General features: G+C 36.6%; 1 protein-coding gene across 5 annotated transcripts in view; it reads right to left on the reverse strand.

Moving 5' to 3' along the window:
• The window catches only part of LOC121317052 (1-phosphatidylinositol 4,5-bisphosphate phosphodiesterase beta-4-like), a 129,605-nt gene that overhangs the window by 64,272 nt on the left and 46,080 nt on the right, over nucleotides 1-19,253 (reverse strand). For all 5 annotated transcript variants that reach the window (XM_041252623.1, XM_041252621.1, XM_041252622.1 and 2 more), the window contains 3 exons: nucleotides 4,903-5,000; nucleotides 555-635; nucleotides 252-311 (listed from right to left, as the gene is read on the reverse strand). In XM_041252623.1, coding sequence (XP_041108557.1) covers nucleotides 252-311; nucleotides 555-635; nucleotides 4,903-4,986 — 225 coding nt within the window. In that variant the 5' untranslated portion in view covers nucleotides 4,987-5,000. The remainder of the gene's footprint in view (nucleotides 1-251; nucleotides 312-554; nucleotides 636-4,902; nucleotides 5,001-19,253) is intronic.

The raw sequence follows: 19,253 nt of genomic DNA on the forward strand, positions 1-19,253 counted from the left end.
AAACCTGAAATAGTTTTTTTTTTTTTTTTTTTTTGAAAGGTTAACTTTCGTGCATTTGATAGAATGAAAACAAATTAAATTGTCTTAATGTTTCAAATTCTCTATGTTGTATAATTAATTAAGATATACCGAAGCCGCTTCTTGCTTATAGGGATTACCTACTGGCTCTAAAAAAAAATTCTAAATGTAAAATAATTATGCTTTCAGCTCTATATTTACCACTAGATTAGAAATGATTTTGAACTGTTTACCTTTGGGACAGCTCCACTCCGTACACTGTTGATCAGAGAACATTCTAAAACCTGGCCTTCCTAAGATCAAAAAGAGAAAAGCAAACTCAAATATTTATACTGTAGAACTTTTCAACACCACACCATGGTAATGTTAAATGTCATTGTATATCTATGTGGGTATATTACAATAAACTGCACAGTAAATGCTGACAGGACAAAAAATACATTGATTGTTTATATCTGTTCAATTAAACTAATGGTACTTAACAACACACCTGAAGTCTGTGGTTTAGATAGAAAAAAAAGGAGTATTGAGGCTACCTTTCCATCACTTTTCCATGTGAGAAAGAAACCAAACTCATCGACTTTGAAGAAGCAGTTAGGTTCGAAGACAAAGGGATCCTTCAAAAGTAAAGAAATTATAATAATTATTAAGTGTAGTAATAGTTGTAGTTGTAGTAGTTGCAGTAGTATTTCTACTTTACTAGTTTTAAAAATGTGTTTTAAATACTGTAGATAAGGCCCAAATTGTGTAATACTTACTTAAACTTTTGTTTATGGGTAGTAGTGGCGGCAAGGTATGTCTTGTTTAACTTGCCTCCCTCCTTTTAACCTAACTTGGCTGTTTTTGAACAGGTGAAATGCTACTGGGTATATACCAGTTACAACTGACAGTCTATGGTCTGAGTAATTTTTCTGGGAACTTTTTTTTGCCTGGATTATTTGCATGGGGCAGGTGTATTTTTGTCGTAAGTGTTGAATGGCAGTTTGTTAAATAACCAGTTTTCAGGTCTCAACCTGGGGGCTATATATTACACAGACACCATCTTAGCATCAGCTTGTTCTCGATACTGATGAATAAGGTGTTGTTGTTTTTGTTTTTTCATTTGATCTGAAAGAGTCCTGATGCTGTCCATTTCTTTTAATGCAACTATTGTTACTGCTGTACACATTCATCCATTACCCATGCTGATGCTATTTTAAGTTAATTGAATATGTAGCACCATCTGGTATATTTCCAAGCAAAAGTCTATTGGGACAATTTAGAATAGACCTGAATGTTCAACAAAGTTAATTCTAAGCATAATCTGCAGCTTGAGGCCAATATATTTTTCTTCTGCTTTATGAACACATAACTCAAAGGTTCAATAAGAGAGAATATACTGTAATAGAGGAACAATGCAGCTAATTTCCCCACCATTTTTATTTAAGTGATGAAGATTTTAATAATCTTGATAATTCACTCTTTATAAAAGACCATGAACATGTAAATTAAATAAGACACAATCTCAAAACAACTATAGCACAGTCTTTCCATGGGAATCAAATCTAAAGTTACTGAATGATGGGCTAATTTTAATTCTCTTTCCAAGCACAACAAAACTCCCCTTGCTATAGTCTTTAACTAGGTTGCAAAGAGAATCCAATACTTCAAATCCTCTCATGACATTGTACTTTCTGTTTGAGAGAAGCTGCTTATTTCCTTGACTGTACACACACAACAGCTAATATAGTCTATATGAAAAACAAAATTGAAACACTGATAAAAAAAAAACCTGCAAATGTGTGGAAAGAAACTCAAAATATTTTGAACTAAGAAACTTATTTTTTTCTCGTAAATTAAATCTATTATACTACTGTAATTTAGAAAACTATTGTCAAAGATTGGCTTAATAAGGACAATTGTAAAATAAATTGAATGTAGTTCCCTGAGGTCTAGCATAATTATGAAATCAATCACAGCTGTCATATCTATTCATTGAATTAAGCAGCTGTCCTTTAGGCACAAATTGTTACAATCTAAACCCCATTCTCTATATTTAATGTTCCTAGTATGGTCCCTTAGTGTAGAGTCTGCTTAAGCAAAGGTACACACAGATGCTTTAAAAACCTTTAAAACCTCCAGAGCAAAATATATAAGAAACTAACTGCAATATTGCACAATATTTTTCACATGGTGTATACTGTGTAACAATAGTATTAATGCTCTGATTACATTCACATATAACCTTTTGCCAGTCTAGACAAGATTTAGCAATCTTTTCGATGATAGTTTATGAAGATAGGGTTCAGCTACATGTACACAACATGATAAACACAGCCAAATTAGTTAATTGGTTTGACAAAACTCAAGTGGTAAACCTGCCAAAGAAAAAACAAGAAATGACAGCAGTTGGTACTTGGCAGAAGCATCTGTCACACTGTGTGATTTAAATAAAAAGCCACTGCACTTGTCTAAAACTACACCTTATTTATATATTGCATGGTAAACCATGCAGCCAACATCTTAACAACAATGCTCTCCTTCTGGGAAACTATATGAGAGATAAAAATGAATTCAAGCCATTGACATAAACAATTTTAAAATACTCTAGACACCTAAATATGTTATGGTAAATTCATCAAAAAGTTTATTATAGATTCAAAATAGCATCTCATAACAAATGGCCATGTACAGTTTCATCAAACTTCATGTGGTTTCGAAGACATCCCCTTCAATAGTTCAATAAATCAATTGACAGCAAGTGGATTAACTTCTTATTATGCAAGTTTTGCTATATATGGGTGAAACTGTGTTTTGGTACGGGCTTCAATGTCAGACAGGCAGTTATCAATATTGAAAAGCAGGCTGTACTCACTGGTCAAAAAAGTATGCTTTCTAAATGCTCTAGTCTACAGTGCATACACATTTTATTTGATTCACTTGGTGTGTGAGAAAAGCACACGAGAAAGGCATGACAGATGGTGCCCATGCAATAAACCTATCAAGTCGGTCTCCCAGGTATTCCTGAAACCACCACCGGAAAGCAAAACTCACAGTAGGATTGTGGAGTACTACTTCCTGCAACACATGTCCATGCAAAGTTTCATCATATTTGGCAATCTGAAGATAACGCCTTCATAGCCTAGTATATCAGACAAGTTTTTAAAATCTAAGAGTCACGACACACTGGCACTTTGACTAGATCCTTGACGCTGGAATTATTCATCCTCCATGGGGCTTAAAAATACAACAGGGGTAGTATAATCAGCTTTCCTATATACAAAAATACAGTAGAATTGTCTTAAGACAATGTAGTTTCATATATTATTCAGTGTGATATACAATAGAGTTTGTGACTGAATTAAGATAGTAAGATATTAAGTTTATACACTGTATAGCTCAACAACTGTAGCCTGATATCAATAAATCATTTTGGTAATAATGCTGTAGTTTCTGATTTTCAAAAGCAATCCTAGGTCCTAACCTAGCAAGAGAACATTCACAAAACCACAATCCCCAGATGGATTTAATGTTCTAAGTGTGTGTGATGGAGAAACGTAATTCTCTCTCTCACTGTAGTAAGAGACATTGTTTTCCCATCACTCAGCCAGAATGGGCTTCTCCGCCCATAGTAGTTTTAAAAATGAAACTTCATATTAAAAAATTATTACGTTTCTTTTTTTGAAATCGAGAGATTAAACTACCCCATAAATAAATGTTTATTAAATCTGTGTGTATCTGCTTGTCAGGAATCGGGAAATGGCGTAAGAATGAAATCTGTATTTTAATAAATACATTTGTTGTTGTTTTTTCAAATGTGGTAGATCATTTTCGGTAGCAGGGTGTGCACTGCCAATATTTCTTTTATTTTTATTTGTTGAAAGAACAAGTTTACTTTTGTTAACAAATAAAGTATTAGTTTCTTTTAACTGAATTTTTGGATGTGCGTCCTCCCTGTTTAACATCAGCCACTTGGCACACGTTCACAGTGTGTGTGCATGTTTGTGTGGGGGAATATCTGCAAATTTTGTAAATATATTCACATGGAATGAAATAACATTGTATTATTTGTTACACTATAGGGATCACTTTAGTGTGTGTGTGTGTGTGTTTGTGTGTGTGTGTGTGTGTGTGTGTGTGTGTGTGTGTATGTGTGTATATATATATATATATATATATATATATATATATATATATATATATATATATATATATATATATATATATATATATATGTGTGTGTGTGTATACATATATATATATATATATATATATATATATATATATATATATATATATATATATATGTGTGTGTGTGTGTGTGTGTGTGTGTGTGTGTGTGTCTGTATATATATATATATATATATATATATATATATATATATATATATTAGAGATCATATTCTCCATATCTCTCCATACAATTTAACATTCTACATGTTAGTTTATCTCTTTGCATTACAATAATGAGCTACTACCATACGGTCACTATATCAGGGGAAAAAAATAAATAAAAATGTCAAAAAAACAAGATAAAGTATCTCAGTATAAGTGTTTTTTCAATGAGTCATGTACAATATAGATACAGAGTTAATAAAAACCATTCAACAACTCAGTTATTGTAATAGCCCTACTGTAAAACATATTGTTATTTACCCCATATCAGCTCTTTCAATCAACTTTTGTTTTACATTTGATTGCATGTTGACAGGGAACTTGCAATTTGAATGTATGCTCCTGCCACCTCATGTCTTTGATGAAATGTTAGAATTGGAAAATAATTTTGCAGTGTCACAGAACACCAGTGAAAACAAATAGAGTTAATGTTTTTTTTGTTTTCTTTTTTGAAAAAAAAAAAAAATCTCTTTCGATTTTTTTCAATGACTGACAAAATGTCCCTCTTACCTCTTCATATCTGTCAAAAACAGCCCCTTCTTGTATAAAGGATGGCAGAGGCTTCTGCCAATTAAATGTGTATGCTTTTGCCATGGCTACTCAGAAACCTGAAACAAAACAAAAAATATTATACACATTAAAAACATTTTTAACCAACAAAATTATTTGAAAAACACTTTTTTAATAAGCAATTTAACATTTATAGTAGCTGAGCTACCTTTAGGGAATTTAAATAAACTGGAAAACCAGTAACTAGTAACCAGTAACCAGCTAACAGTTACCTATGAATCCTATTTTAGTATGACATTAAACAAGCCCGGGGGATAGAACAGCCTTAATAGTATTTAATGTTATGGCCGAAATCACAAACAGAAATAAATATTTGTGCGTCTGTTTTCCTTGTGTTTACATTGGGATTCAATAGCCTTGTTAAAGAGCTAGAGCTTAGCCTTGGTTAGATTTTATGCAAGCAGACCTAAACACATACTTTATCTGGAAAACAAAACAAAACAAAAAAAAAAAACTAAACCTGTACCAGGTGGATTTCAGAATAGACCTACTGTATATAATCAATATAGTCACCCACGACTGGGGTGGAGAGAATTGAATCATCCTGATTCAACACTTACTAATTGCAAGGTCTAAGACACAGCTGTTAGCCTGTCAGCTTCTGCATCTCATGTCTTTGTTGGTAGTGTAATGAACAGGGTGCTCATATCAAGCAGAAAAGCACAGCAGTTAGCCTGCAAAAGATCCTCTCAATTAGTACTAATCTTGCTGATCTAAGACAGTATTGACACATGGAATGGTAAAGTTAGCTCATATTTAGTTCTATAAAATTGAATGAGGGCACACCTTTTAAAATGGTCATTTTGTTAAAGATTACATTAAATACAATGTGTAATGTTTTTAAGGAATATTACCGTAAGTGCAATTTCACTTTATGTTGCCTCTGCCTGTCCCTGAGTGCTGTGTCTGTTGATCACTCATTTTCAGTCAATGTAAGCCACCTACTCCATGTCTCTAACATTAACGTGCACATTAAATTATCGCTCACAATACATATAGTGTGCATTGTATGGTATGTAAATTACCCAAACACTAAATTAATGCGTTCTCTGTTAGTAAATGCCGCTGTAAATGTAGATTTATCACGCATGTTAGGCTTACTACTTTACGTGCTCGCTAACTCCAATGTATGCCCTTTCGTAAATGTTTTCAAAAGTTGTTGAGATATATATATTTTTTTTAAATTAATATTTTGCTTTATAATTTTTTATTCCAATATTTTACACAATAGTTCTTAGTGTCATTGAAAACTACAGGTATAATAATAGCATGAATTAAAGCATTTTACACTGAAAAGAAAGGAGGGTGTGCAAACTTACATAAGAGACCAGGCTAACACAGACTAAAGAGAACATGTAAAAAAAGAATTACAAAATACAATACTGCACTTTATGCTTTGGTTTCAATGAACACACGAGGCACGGCCAACCAGAATCATGGATGAAAACGAAATAAACAAATCCTCCCCTCCAGAAGGAACAAAAGGAGGGAGCGTGGATTGAATCAACCTATCGGTGACTTGCTTTGTCAACAAGCATGGTTAAGACAGTAACTGCCAAATCACTCTCATTCAATTGCCTGCTTTTAAAGGGCATAGTCTAGAGGTGCAATAGCGGCACACTAATTCACTCTTGTTACTGTTTGGCAACTATTACCATGGTGTTAACAGTGAGAAAAACATCCTGTACTGTGTCTGAATACAACATCAGCCATATAACTGTATTCTGTTATTTTTGTCCTGGCTATGTAACTGGCTCCAGCATACATGCCATACATATACGTTGGTACACTCAATTACAGCATGAAAAATCAACGCAAAAACTTTTTTTTTTTTTTTTTTTTACAGCTATATAACATTGTCAACAAATGTCTGTAACACAAGCAATAAAAGAAGACTTTGAGAAATTTCTCATGACAAATGGTATGTTTAGTCATTGCTCCAAACTGAAGAATACAAAATTACAAGTCACAAATCCATTTCATTTGCACTCCGTGCTGCAATGTATCATTGTAGCAATACTAAACAAAACATCACATATACTCCATTAATTCACTGAACACTGATGTCATCCCTGTAACACTTCATTTTTTTATAGTTTAGAAATGCATTACAGCATCATAAAGTCAACATAATTTGCTTAAATAGATTCATTGCACTGTACATGTTCACTGTGTTACTGTATACTTTAATTACATCAATAGCCAGGAATGTTGCAACCCAGTTAGTTAAAAAAAAGACCAGTTGTTAATCTTTGGTAACTGGCCATAAACTCTATACTATTTCAAAACACAGAGAGAATGTTCAGTATTTTCAAACTAAATACATCCGCGAATGTTATCTAGCTCTTCGTGCAATCCAAGGCTAAATACAGTGAAGCAGACTTTATATATAACCTGTGTGATTAAGATACGTTCATGTAACATTAAACAACATTTAATGCATGGTGTTTTGGCTTTTACAATTAGTATAATTACAGTATAATTACAGTATAATTGTAAATCTCGAAAAACTACTCACTTCTAAATCTTTTGTAGTCATCTTGGTATTACTTTAGTATAAATACAAGTTAATTTGGATTCATATGTTGTTTTTTTCTGACTTTATGTGAACGAAAAGACACACATTTGCCCATTTTCCCATTGGAAATAGTGATATTTTGAAATATCACTGTCCTGGTCACAAAAGCAAAGTTTGTGGGTAATAATAGCCATTTTCTATACTTTTGAGGCATAAGCAATTAGGAAATAACACTTACTACCCAGGAACAAAAATTGTGTTACATAGTGTTATTAAACTACCAGAAATTGTGCTTTTTGGTCTTTGCCATATTAATTACACAAAATATCAAAAATCTCCCACATTCCTCTAAAGAATCAGTTATCATTTTTATTAGCTTTTGATGCATTTTGAAAACTGATTTATTAAGTACTAATTTAAGAACTGTAGGTTAGATATGTTTTTTTTTGTTGTTGTTTTTTATTTTTTTAAATCTGAGACTGGAACAACCTAAAAGGTCTAGAATTACATGTTTTATAACACAAATTACAAGGAAATTTTACCAGGCATCTTAATTACCAGAAGTTTATATATGCTACACCGTTATTAAAGTCTACCGTGGTATTTTTCGTCTGTATTATGGCAGTTTTTACATGCTTTTTGCATGATTATACTATGCATTTACCATAGTTTACCCCGGTTTGTCATGTCTATTAATATGCTTTACCACAGCCCACTATTCTTTATAATGCTTACCAATGCTTTACCATGCTTTCATGGTGCTTTATTATAATTTGCTATGCTTTTACTATGGTAGCTTTTATAATGGCAGTTATCATGTTTTTGTTTTAATTTGATAGTTTTATTCATGTTTCTAAACTGTCCTAAAATCAAATGTATTGTAAGGTAAAAATCTAAATATAGACAAATGGGCAACTTCTCATTAATTCTGTAAACAAAATTTAAGTTTAAGTAAACACAAAAGTTACAATTTCCTCACAGATTATATAATAGCCAATATGTTAACACAATACAGGTACCAATTAACACACTTTAGCTATACCATAGTGATCAACATTCAAGGAGAAATAATGTTTCATAAAATACAATAAATGCTATATAAACTTACATCATCAAGCAGCAGAGGGCATTGTTATGGTTGCATGTTCTGTTATGCTGGACAAATGGGCAGAACACATGTAGAACACACCTCTCACCAACTGCTTGTTAACTTCGTCTGTCTCCACTACCATATTCATAGATCTTTGTCCTTGTTATAAAGTGTTTAGAAACTGCACATTTAAACGTGATTTAGGATTCTTTTAAGTATATATTTTTTATTTGTAAATGTTTTTTTTTTATTATTATTTTGCTCCTCTGTTTTATAATAGTCTTCTTTTATTAATATTTCATATCCACCACCTCACCCAAGAAAACTTTTGCACAGTAACAATTGAGTGCATTATTTACTGATAAATCTGAACAAAACCCAGCTAAAACACACTTGCCTCTGATGGTCATATGCTAATATTATTCACATTGAAATATACCCACCCTGTCTATCTGCATTACGTATTTATGTTTCAGCAGAATGTATTACAGTGTCTACAGGATCTATGTGTCTAGAAGATGTTGTTCATACGGCGCTGTGACGGAAAGATGAGTTCTGGTGATGAATCTTCCTCCCGACCTGTGAGGGCGCTAAAGAACGGGAGGAGAAGTATCTGGAAGGGCTGGCCTGAGAGTTCGTTTCCGGGTCAGGGAAGTGGGTCAGCCTGGAGGGAAGCGCGACTCTGCTGTAAGACCGTATTGATTTGAAAGGTAAACGAGAGGCAGCTGCAAGTAATAAGGCAGCTGCAACCGTTTATCTCGATATCATGCGGGATTACATATAGGGGCCAGGGTAACGCTGATCTTCTCCTTCGTTTGGGTTAAACGATTGGAGAGAGAGAAGGACTGAGAGAGGAGCTCTCAGAGTGGATTGTGTTCGTGTTTTGTATTGTTGTGTCTGTCCGTGTAACTGTCTGTTTTTCTATTCAGCACTAGACAGTTAACGCACATCTCCGGAGCTGTCGAAAGGAGAGCACTATCCGGAGCACCACTGCACTGAGCACCTGCACGTTTTCGATCACCCAGGACTGGTGATCGTACCGTTGTTTTTGTTCAGTACTGTGCCCTTGTTTTCATTATCCCCGTGCTTTACACATTGTTGTGTATTGCCGGGGAGTTATTATTTTTGACGGTCGCCAGACCTGGAAAAGAGCAATAAAGCACTTACTCACTGAATCACTGTTGTCTGTTCATCACTCCTGCACCGCATCACCGCGACATCTGTTCCCCTTACCAACCACTTTGCCACAGGCGCATACACAATATCCCTGTCGTCGGGGATAAGCATGTCACAGTGGAAATGATCCTTCATTTTCTTTCTTGCTGGTAGACATCATGCTTTTCAAAACCATACTGACTGGCACAATGAAAGCCATCAATTTGTAAGGTGTGGAGTTTAAATTATTAACTGATAAGTATTTAAAAATGTAGGGTGAAACATACACGTAAACAATTCATATTCTTAAAACACCTGTCCTATTCCCCCAGGTTGGTTTCTGTCTTAGAAAATATCACAAAGTGTGATTGGTTTAACTGCACCACATGACCATGCTGGAAAAACAGTATATATGTATTGTTTGCATAATAATGAGCCACTTCACTATGCGATAATGACTATACCACAAAACTCTCTGTTGAAGCTGGCGATGCCATTGTTCAAATATCAATATGACCTTGAACTATTTCTGGTTGTTTATAATTCAACAGGCCTAGGAAAATGGAAACAATTGCTCTGCATTTGAAGGTGCAAAATACAAGAAGATAAAGGGAAGCAACAAGACTTTTCAATACCAATTGGTAATGTGTTATTCTGAACGGCCAGCACTAACTAAAATTGAAGGAATGGTGACAGCCTGTTAGCCAAAGCCCCTGCAGTGGTAACACAGGGGTATTTGTTTAAATTTAAAGGTGAATAACAAAGTTTCAACTTACACTATTTTTGTTCTGTTTCCATCAATTTGTCTCTGTCTAAAGCGATGTGAAACGTACATATTAATTGTACACATGCTTACCGTAGATATAGATAATGGAGATCTACTTTATTTCATGTTACTGATAGATCTAATTTTGCATTTCTAGAAGTAGCAGTCAGGAGGGCAGTCATAATATTGCTAGTGTTATGAGGAGGGAAGAGAACCTCTGTTATCCATTATACAAGTTTAAACCAGTAATTTTGCAGGTAAAGTGTTCCCATGCTTTTCCAATTTTTATATTACAGTATGCATTTAACATAGCTTACCGTGGTTTTCCATGGGTTTGCAATGGACTTCAGCATGCTTACCTATTCTTTCCTGTGCTTTAGTATACTTTGGCTATGGTAAACTTTTAAAAGGATAGCACTCCTTTTCATAAAACGAAGGACATATTTAATCACAGTTATAACTGAAGCAGTTAAATGAGCCAATTATAACTAATAAAATGCTCAGTCCAAGGCAGATGAAAAGGCCTCAGTGTTATGTAATGATGGATCACTGTAGCAATTTGTATTTAATATTTTATGAAGGCCTTTTCCAAAATATACCACCCTAAATCAGCATATACTGGCCAGAAAGGTGGTGAACAGTGCAGGAGCACTAAGCAATGAGTAACTCCAACTAAAGTACGTTATGTTGGCGCCTTTAATGATACAGGTACACTTAATTTATAACAGACTCTAAGAGACTGTGCAAACCAGTACTTTTTAGAAAGAACTACAGTATGTTATAATGAGATTAGACTTTAATTAAGATAGAACACAGTAAGACACAAGAGAAACAAAAACAGTAATTCAGTGGTTAGTGGGTTACAATAAAGTAATTATTGCCAAATGTCAGTAACTTCAAATTACTAAAGGGAGAATTGTTTTCATTGCTTAGCTGTTTTTTTTAACCCTTAACTAGAGAGAAAAAAACTGACCGTACAAAGCTTATTTGGCAGAAGATTATTTCCAACTACTGTATTTTTGCATTTTGTTCTAACATCAGTTTTACTCAGTAATGTTATTACTGTTATTATCTGTTTGTTGTTTCTAATAGACAGTTATTTTGATGCAAGGCCAGTATGAAAGCTGTGACACTCCGGTAATTTGGCATGAACCAGGAATGAAAGCTAGGACAGGAAAAGCAAAGGACATGGCATTCTTTGCCTAATGAAACTTCTTCCACAAGTCCATACCAACGTTCAAAAACAAATACTCTTATGCTTGTTTACTACCGAAATGTAAGGCACAGTAAACTACATTAATGTAAGGTACAGTATGAACCAAAAATCTGCCTGTGGATCAGATATACAGTGTATACTTGGATATACTGAAAACAGGGTTACAACCTGTTATTCAAAAGGTTTCTACTGTTGATTTGCATTGACACTTCTGACATAACCTTTAACCCCATATATACTTTACATTGACCTATAGTGTGGCAGAATCAATGGTTTTTAACCTTTTGCTTTCAGGAACGTGCTTAAGATGAAGACAGCTTTTTTTCTTCTTGTAACAAGCACTTACAAGCTGTGGTTACTGGCTGCTGCACACAAGCTGCATAAAAGAGCAAACAGGTGGGCCTATTTTTGTTTTACAACATCGAGGCAACTCTATATTTCTGAAGCAGGCACATTATTCAACTCTTCCGGCCAATCATATGCAGCAATATTGCCTTGAAAAAGCTAGTACTGTTACTTGCAGCTGTAGTAATTGTTCAATAGAATCCAGATTTAAGTGGAACTTGAAAAAGTAGATATTTATTGTATTGGTATTATGACAAAACCGGACTCCCTAAATGATGTCCCACCCCCCCCCCCCCCCCCCCCCCCCCCCCCCCCCCCCGCCCCCCCCCCCACCCCCCCCCCCACACACACACAATTTCAGTAAGTAGCCTATTAGGAAAATTGTTTAATAACAAATGATATAAAGTTCTTCAAGACTGTTAACTTTTACTTATCTGTATGTGTGAAGCTAACCCCATCATAGCATGACACTTATATATTTAATGTGCTCACTGATGCATTTTCAAGTCAGGCAAGTCTATGCATGAGCTGTTTGTGTTTCAACTTGGTTATTGGATGAATAAATGGGATCACATACAGCACCAGCCAGAACAAGTAAAACATGCCGTTTTATTTCTGTTTGAGACAGCGTTAGGAAACTGGCTATTAAGCGAAGGGGAATATTACTTATCACTGCTATCACTGTTTCAGATGACAAGCAGGAATGATTGCACTGAGTTCACACCTCGTTACTTGATTATGTTGCATGGTCAACATGTCCGAAAATGGTCAAAAACTGCAATAAGCTGTGACAATTGTCTAAGTTCTGTTAATTACTTAAAGTGGATCAATAAATTCAAGCTTCTGTCTTTATTTTCCAATTTGTTTGATCTTAACTGATGTTTCTTTACAGCACTTCAAAAAGCTGTTACAAAGAGTTTATATCTAAACATGTTACTGTAAAGCAGTAACTGCCAAGAGTAAAAAATGTCTTGTTTCATTATAGTTCTTCTACTGCAGTACATCAATCAGTTATGGAGTTATTATTATCCCACATAAAACAGTAAAAACAAATACAGAAACATCCATATGCCCAAATAAGTACATGTAATGAGCATTTCGGAAATTATAGCATCCAACCACTTGACCTTACCTAATGTAGCCTCATAATAATACACAACATATTTTCCAGTCAAGCACAAACAAAACACTGCCATATACAGAATGGGTTTCAGCAACCAAGTTAGGGGTTAAGAATTTAGAACAGCCATGCAAAATGGTTCATAAAACAATGATTTATTACAGAATAAAGCCTGTGAAAACATATCAAATGTTAGTTTGAATCAATGCCAGTTTACCTTTTAAACATTTATGCTGCTACAGTTAATTAACAGATAAGTATAACAAATTGCACAGAAATTAAGATTTTCTTATATTAATACACGTAAAAGGCTTATACATTTAGTCATGTTTTCTGAAGCAGACGATCTTTCTGTAACCAACACTATGCTTTTAAAACCTGTTTCTGTATACAGAAGCTCAATTACTTCCTCTCACAATATGACAGTTACCCAACAAGATCAAAACTGGATCCCAAAGGACCAAAAAAAGGCAAGTGTTAGTTTTTTGCCCAATACCTTTATTGATACATGCTGTTACAAATGTCTTTTTTAGGTATTGTCATCGGAATACAAGTACAGTAGGTACAAAACATTAAAAATGTAACTACCTGAGAACAGACAATATCATGTAAGTAATAAAAGGTAACAAAATAACTAATAGATTTTTCAACTGGGTGTTTTGAAGTTACTGATGCACTATAGTAGTAGTATTGAAGGTTGTCATTTTTACCCATGTATTTTATATTTAACTTATTAATCCATTTCTTGTTTATAAACCCCTGAAATTCATACAATGCATTCCCTTAGAGTTGCATTACAATATGCTGAATACAACCGTGGTTTGATTCTGAAATAAACATGGTGTAAATACCAATTAGCAAGGGTTATACAACTGAAATACAAATGATTTCCATTACATGAGAGTAGATGTTGAACTTCATGCTGGTCTGATTTGCTGCTCTCGCCAAGATAAGCACCATCTAAGACGTAGCTTTGCAGTAAGCAAATGTGATCCATCTGCATCTTCATCCATTTGCATTGTTTTCCATTTGATGATGTAGATATCCTTCCGTCTGGTGTTGATTGCTGAAGTGTAATGCTGGCTCCAGGGATCAGCTCATTTTGCCTCCCCAGTGCATCAGCACACACAAAGGCTGTGATGCTGGCTCCGGGGATCTAGCCCACGACACCTCAAGAGGGCTCAACAGTGATTCTGGCGTCCCAGCATCACCCTCCTCCATCCCCCACTCAGCTCAGTCCAGCTTACTTACATGTACATCAGCGTTGCTTTCTTTCTATTGTGCTTGAGATCCCCATCAGAATCTTTTCGTCTCAACCACAGCTGTTGCTGCTCCTTTCTGCTGCTTCAGATAAGTTCTTCACTGTGCGATGCAACTCTTGGCCACTGAACCCAACGTCTCTGAGAAAGCGGGTTGTAGAGTGTGTCACAAATCCTCGACAACCCACCTCCACTGGGTAAACTTGGACTCTCCATCCTCGCTCTTCCGCTTCAGCAGCTAGTTGAGCATACTGAAGTTTCTTCCTCTCATACGCCTCATCCACAGCATCTTCCCATGGCACTGTTAACTCTACCAGATGAACAAGGCGTGCTGATCCAGACCACAAGACAATGTCTGGTTGAAGGTTAGTGGTGGCAATCTCAGGTGGAAAAATAAGTCATTGACCAACATCTGCCAGCAGCTTCCAGTTGTCCTGGACAAGGATTGGTTTTAACACCTTTCCTTGGTGGTTGCTCTCCTGGATGGAGGAATATTGTCTTTTGTGTGTAATGCTTTTATGGAACTGGTGGCAACTTATTGGTCAGGTTACACTTGTCTTCCAATGCCAAGGCCAAACATCGCAGCACCTAGTCATGACGCCAAGTAAACCGTCCTTGGTTAAGACCCACCTTACATACTGTCAAAATGTGCCTTAATGTTGCAGGTGATGAACAAAAAGGACATGAGGGATCCTTACCCACCCAGAGGTTTAGGTTCTGTGGTGATGAGAGAACATCATATGCTGATCTGATGAGGAAACTGATCCTGCTCTGTTCCACTGTCCATAGGTCTTGCCAGCCGACCTTGCGTTGTTCCACACTCTTCCATCTCATCCATTCTCCCTGCTTGGCCTGGGAAATGGCCTTTACACACCTGATCATCTCCTCCTGCTTTTGCACCTCATTGACTACCAGCTTCCTTCGTTGAGCTGGGGTTGCCTTATGCCATGTAGGAGGAGCTGAACTGAGACCCAAATCTCCCTTTCCATGCTGAACTTGCCCCAAAATATCTCCGATTCGAAGGGCAGCCTTAGCATCTTCCACAACTTTCTTTGCCATCCATTTTCTTCGAGTTTTCGACATAGGTGCTGCCTCCCTTACGCATTTGTCATGTGAATCTACTAATGTCATTTCCAGTCAGACTTTGGTGCACTTAAACTCCTCGGTTAGAGCAGAGATTGGTAGCTGCAGTATTCCATTACCATAAAGTCCCACTTTGCTGAGGCAGCGTGGAACTCCCAACCATTTCCTGACGTAAGAACTGATTAAAACTTACAGCTTCTCAACTGTTGTCAAAGAAACCTCGTACAGAGTCAGTGGCCACAGCAGTCTTGGCAGTAGACCAAACTGAAAGCACCAGAGTTTCAGTTTGTCTGGTAAAGCTCTGCTGTCTATGCTCTTCAACCATTCCACTGCTTGTTGTCTAACTTCTCCCACATGAACTGTGTCCTTTAGATCCCTGTCGTACCATCTCCCTAGACTTTTCACTGGCTTCTCGGACACTGTTGGTATTGCCTCACCATTAATGTAGAACCTTTTATCTACTACTTTACCTTTAATTATAGAGATTCTCCTTGATTTAGTGGGCTTAAAGTGCATTCATACCCATTCAATGTTATTGGTTAATTTGCCCAATAATCGATTATTGCAGGCTGCTGTTGTAGTCATTGTTGTCATGTCATCCATGTATGCTCGATTTGGTGGTAGTCACATTCCAGAAGCCAATTACTCTCCTCTCACTACCCATTTTGATGCCCTAATAATTACTTCCACTGCCATGGTAAAAGCCAGTGGAGAAATGGTACATCCTGCCATTATTCCAACTTCTAGGCATTGCCATGTAGTGCTGAATTCTGAAGTTGAAAAACTAAATTGCAAATCTCCAAAGTAGGCTTTCACTAAATTTGTTATTGTCATCGGTACGCTGAAAAAAGTTCATGTGGCACTGAACCATATGCATTAGCCAAATCCAGGAATGTCACATGGAGCTCCTTCCTCTCCTTTTTTGCTGATTGAATTGTTGCCAGATTATGCTGATGTGTTCTAAGCATCCTGGGAAACCTGGAATGCCTGCTTTTTGTACTGAAGTGTCAATGAAGCAGGTCTTTAATAGGTAGGTTGACAATCTCTGAGCAATAATGCTGAAGAAAATCTTACCTTCTACATTTAATAGGGAAATAGGACAAAACTGACCGATGCCTGTAGAATCCTTTTCTTTTGGTATAAAGACTCCACTTGCTCTGCGCCATGCTCTTGGTACAACCTGTTTTACCCATGCCACTTTCATCAATTTCCACAGGATTCGTAGAACTCCAGAAGCACTCTTGTACACTCTGTATGGAACTCCATTAGGCCCTGGAGATGATGATGCCCTTGCTTTTTTCACAGCTTGCTCTACCTCTTTCCACTTAGGTGCATAGTCCCCCATTTGGTATTCCGGTGGATTGATAGGTGGTATAGCTGAACGAATTGACATAGGCTCCTGCCTTTTTGAATCTGTATGTGTTTTCCTCCAAATATCTCTCCGGCTCAAACTTAGATGATTTTAGTGCCATTTTTCTCACTGGCGAATATCTTCTTTACAAATTTGAATGGATCTTTATAAAAGTTAGTTCTCACACACTCTTTCTTTTTGTAGTGTTTCCGTAGGCGCTCAGGACTGCGCAATGTTGCAAGCTTATCTTTTATGACCCTTTGTAACAGACTGAGTTCCTCCTTCTGACTTTGTTCTGCTTTTCTCCATTGCTTCCTCAACTGTCTCCTTTCTCTAACTAAGCGTTCAATCTCCTGCTGCCATCTAGACTTTCCAGGAATAGTTTGTACTTTTTTCTTCCTTTTTTCAATTCCAAACCTATCGCTTCCATATGCATAGATAATGTCCCCAAATTTATCCACCTTCTTTTCAACTGTTCCATTTAACCTTTCCAAAGTAAAACAGAGATCCGTGTTTACTGTATTCCATGCAGTTTTCTCACAAGCTCTTGGCCATTTAACTCCAGGCTTGTGCCTGTTGAGGTTCTTTTCTCCCTTACGCTGGTTCGTCTGACCGGGTTCGCAAGGATCATTAGGCTCATCACTAGTTATATCCACGCAAGTCCTCCTCATGTCTGTGACAGGGGTGCTGATATCCTGCAAACTGTGGTTTGCTTCCTGTTGCTGGATTTCATTCGACTGACTTGACTGACTTCGTAAGAAGTACTGATCAATGCGAGGCTTGTCCCTTCTCCCTCAAGCATTTCTTTCTCCTTTGATGAATCTTCAAACCCCTGACCGTTGTTGCCTTGCTCCAGCCGCAGACACAAACCTGGAGTTCCATGTCTTTGCTAACTGCAGATCTTGAACTAGTCTTTTGTGAAGTACTCTCCATTTCCGTTCCTAAGTCGCTAACCGTGTTATCCAATGTTGAGTCATCTTCCGCCCCTGCTCTCACAGACTCTAGGGGTATTTTTCTCTTTAATTTCTTAGAAGCCTTGGGCGGGTGTCTCCAGCATCCTGTTTACCTTTGGAAACAAAGAGCTGGATACTGCCGACCAGGGTAGCTAACCCTTGCCAGCCCCAATGGGGTCTCTTTCCTCCTGTCATCTGTCTCTCCATGCTTAAACAACTTTCTTAACAGTACACATATGTTGCTCCTCTTTGACATCATGCACCTCCATAGCAACATTTTTAGAGTAGGTATAGTCATGCTGCATCAAGCCAAAGTTGAACAGGACAACCTTGTATCACATATTTTTCATTTGCACTTTACTGCAGTCAGACTGTCAGCTTATTTATAGGCAGCATGCCCTCTGTGATTCTGGAAGGGCAATGCCATTTAAAGTGGCAATATCAAAAACACAAGCCAAGTTTCAAGAAACCTATGTGGCAACCTTGACTCCCATTGCTTTTACAGTTGTGCCTATTTGCTTAGTGCTGGCCAAGGTTGCCCCAATGATTTCTTGAAACTTGGCTTGTGTTTTTGATCTCTTCACTTTTTGATAACTTGATGTTTTTTCACATTTCTAATGTGTTTTTGTTTCAGATAATTCTTACCGCACACCCGAGTGGGTCATTCCGCTTATAAAATGGCTAAAATTCTTGACAATAATTACACAAACTGGCTTTTTAAAGGAAAAAATAAATGCATTATGTATCCTTCCACTGAAAAAAATAGTCTCTGAGGAGTGTTTCATTGATATCAGGGCTCGCAAAATCGCTTGCCCGACATTCCGGGACAACCACAAAAATCTCCCGGACAACGTGGTTTTTTTGGCTGCTTGCTCAACGGGCAATCCGATTTTTTACTCTATAACAAGATAACGTTCTGTGCTTTAATCAAACAGCTGTTTCTCAAATGAGAATCCACTCACAGATCACCCCAGTAAAACACGTTTAAAGGGATCAAAGTTTTTCATTGGTAATGCTTGAGTGATTTCCGGGGTGACGTACAGATTGCTTGTGACCAAATCCCATGAGGATTGCCTCGTGTAACACCCCTGACAACTCAAGCAATCCTATCTAGTCAGAGCACTGGTATATGTCAGATACATGACCGTGTCTGCTCCAGTGAAACAACAGTTAAAATGGACACTACGACAGTCAAAGTATATACTTTGAAGGCTATGATTTTATTAAACAAAGTTACAGACTGGAATTACAAGCTACAGTACTCTGTTCACCAAGATTCACATTTTGTTATCTTGTTGTTACCTTTACTACATCATAACGTTATTTCCCAACTCAGGAAAAAAAAAAAAATCGAATGCAATAGTTATTATCACTGACTCAGATTGAACACGTCGCATGTTGACATGGCTTTTTTTTCATTTCTTTAATGTAATTA

Source organism: Polyodon spathula, chromosome 6 (genome assembly GCF_017654505.1).
Source record: "Polyodon spathula isolate WHYD16114869_AA chromosome 6, ASM1765450v1, whole genome shotgun sequence".
Classification (NCBI taxonomy): Eukaryota; Metazoa; Chordata; class Actinopteri; order Acipenseriformes; family Polyodontidae; genus Polyodon; species Polyodon spathula.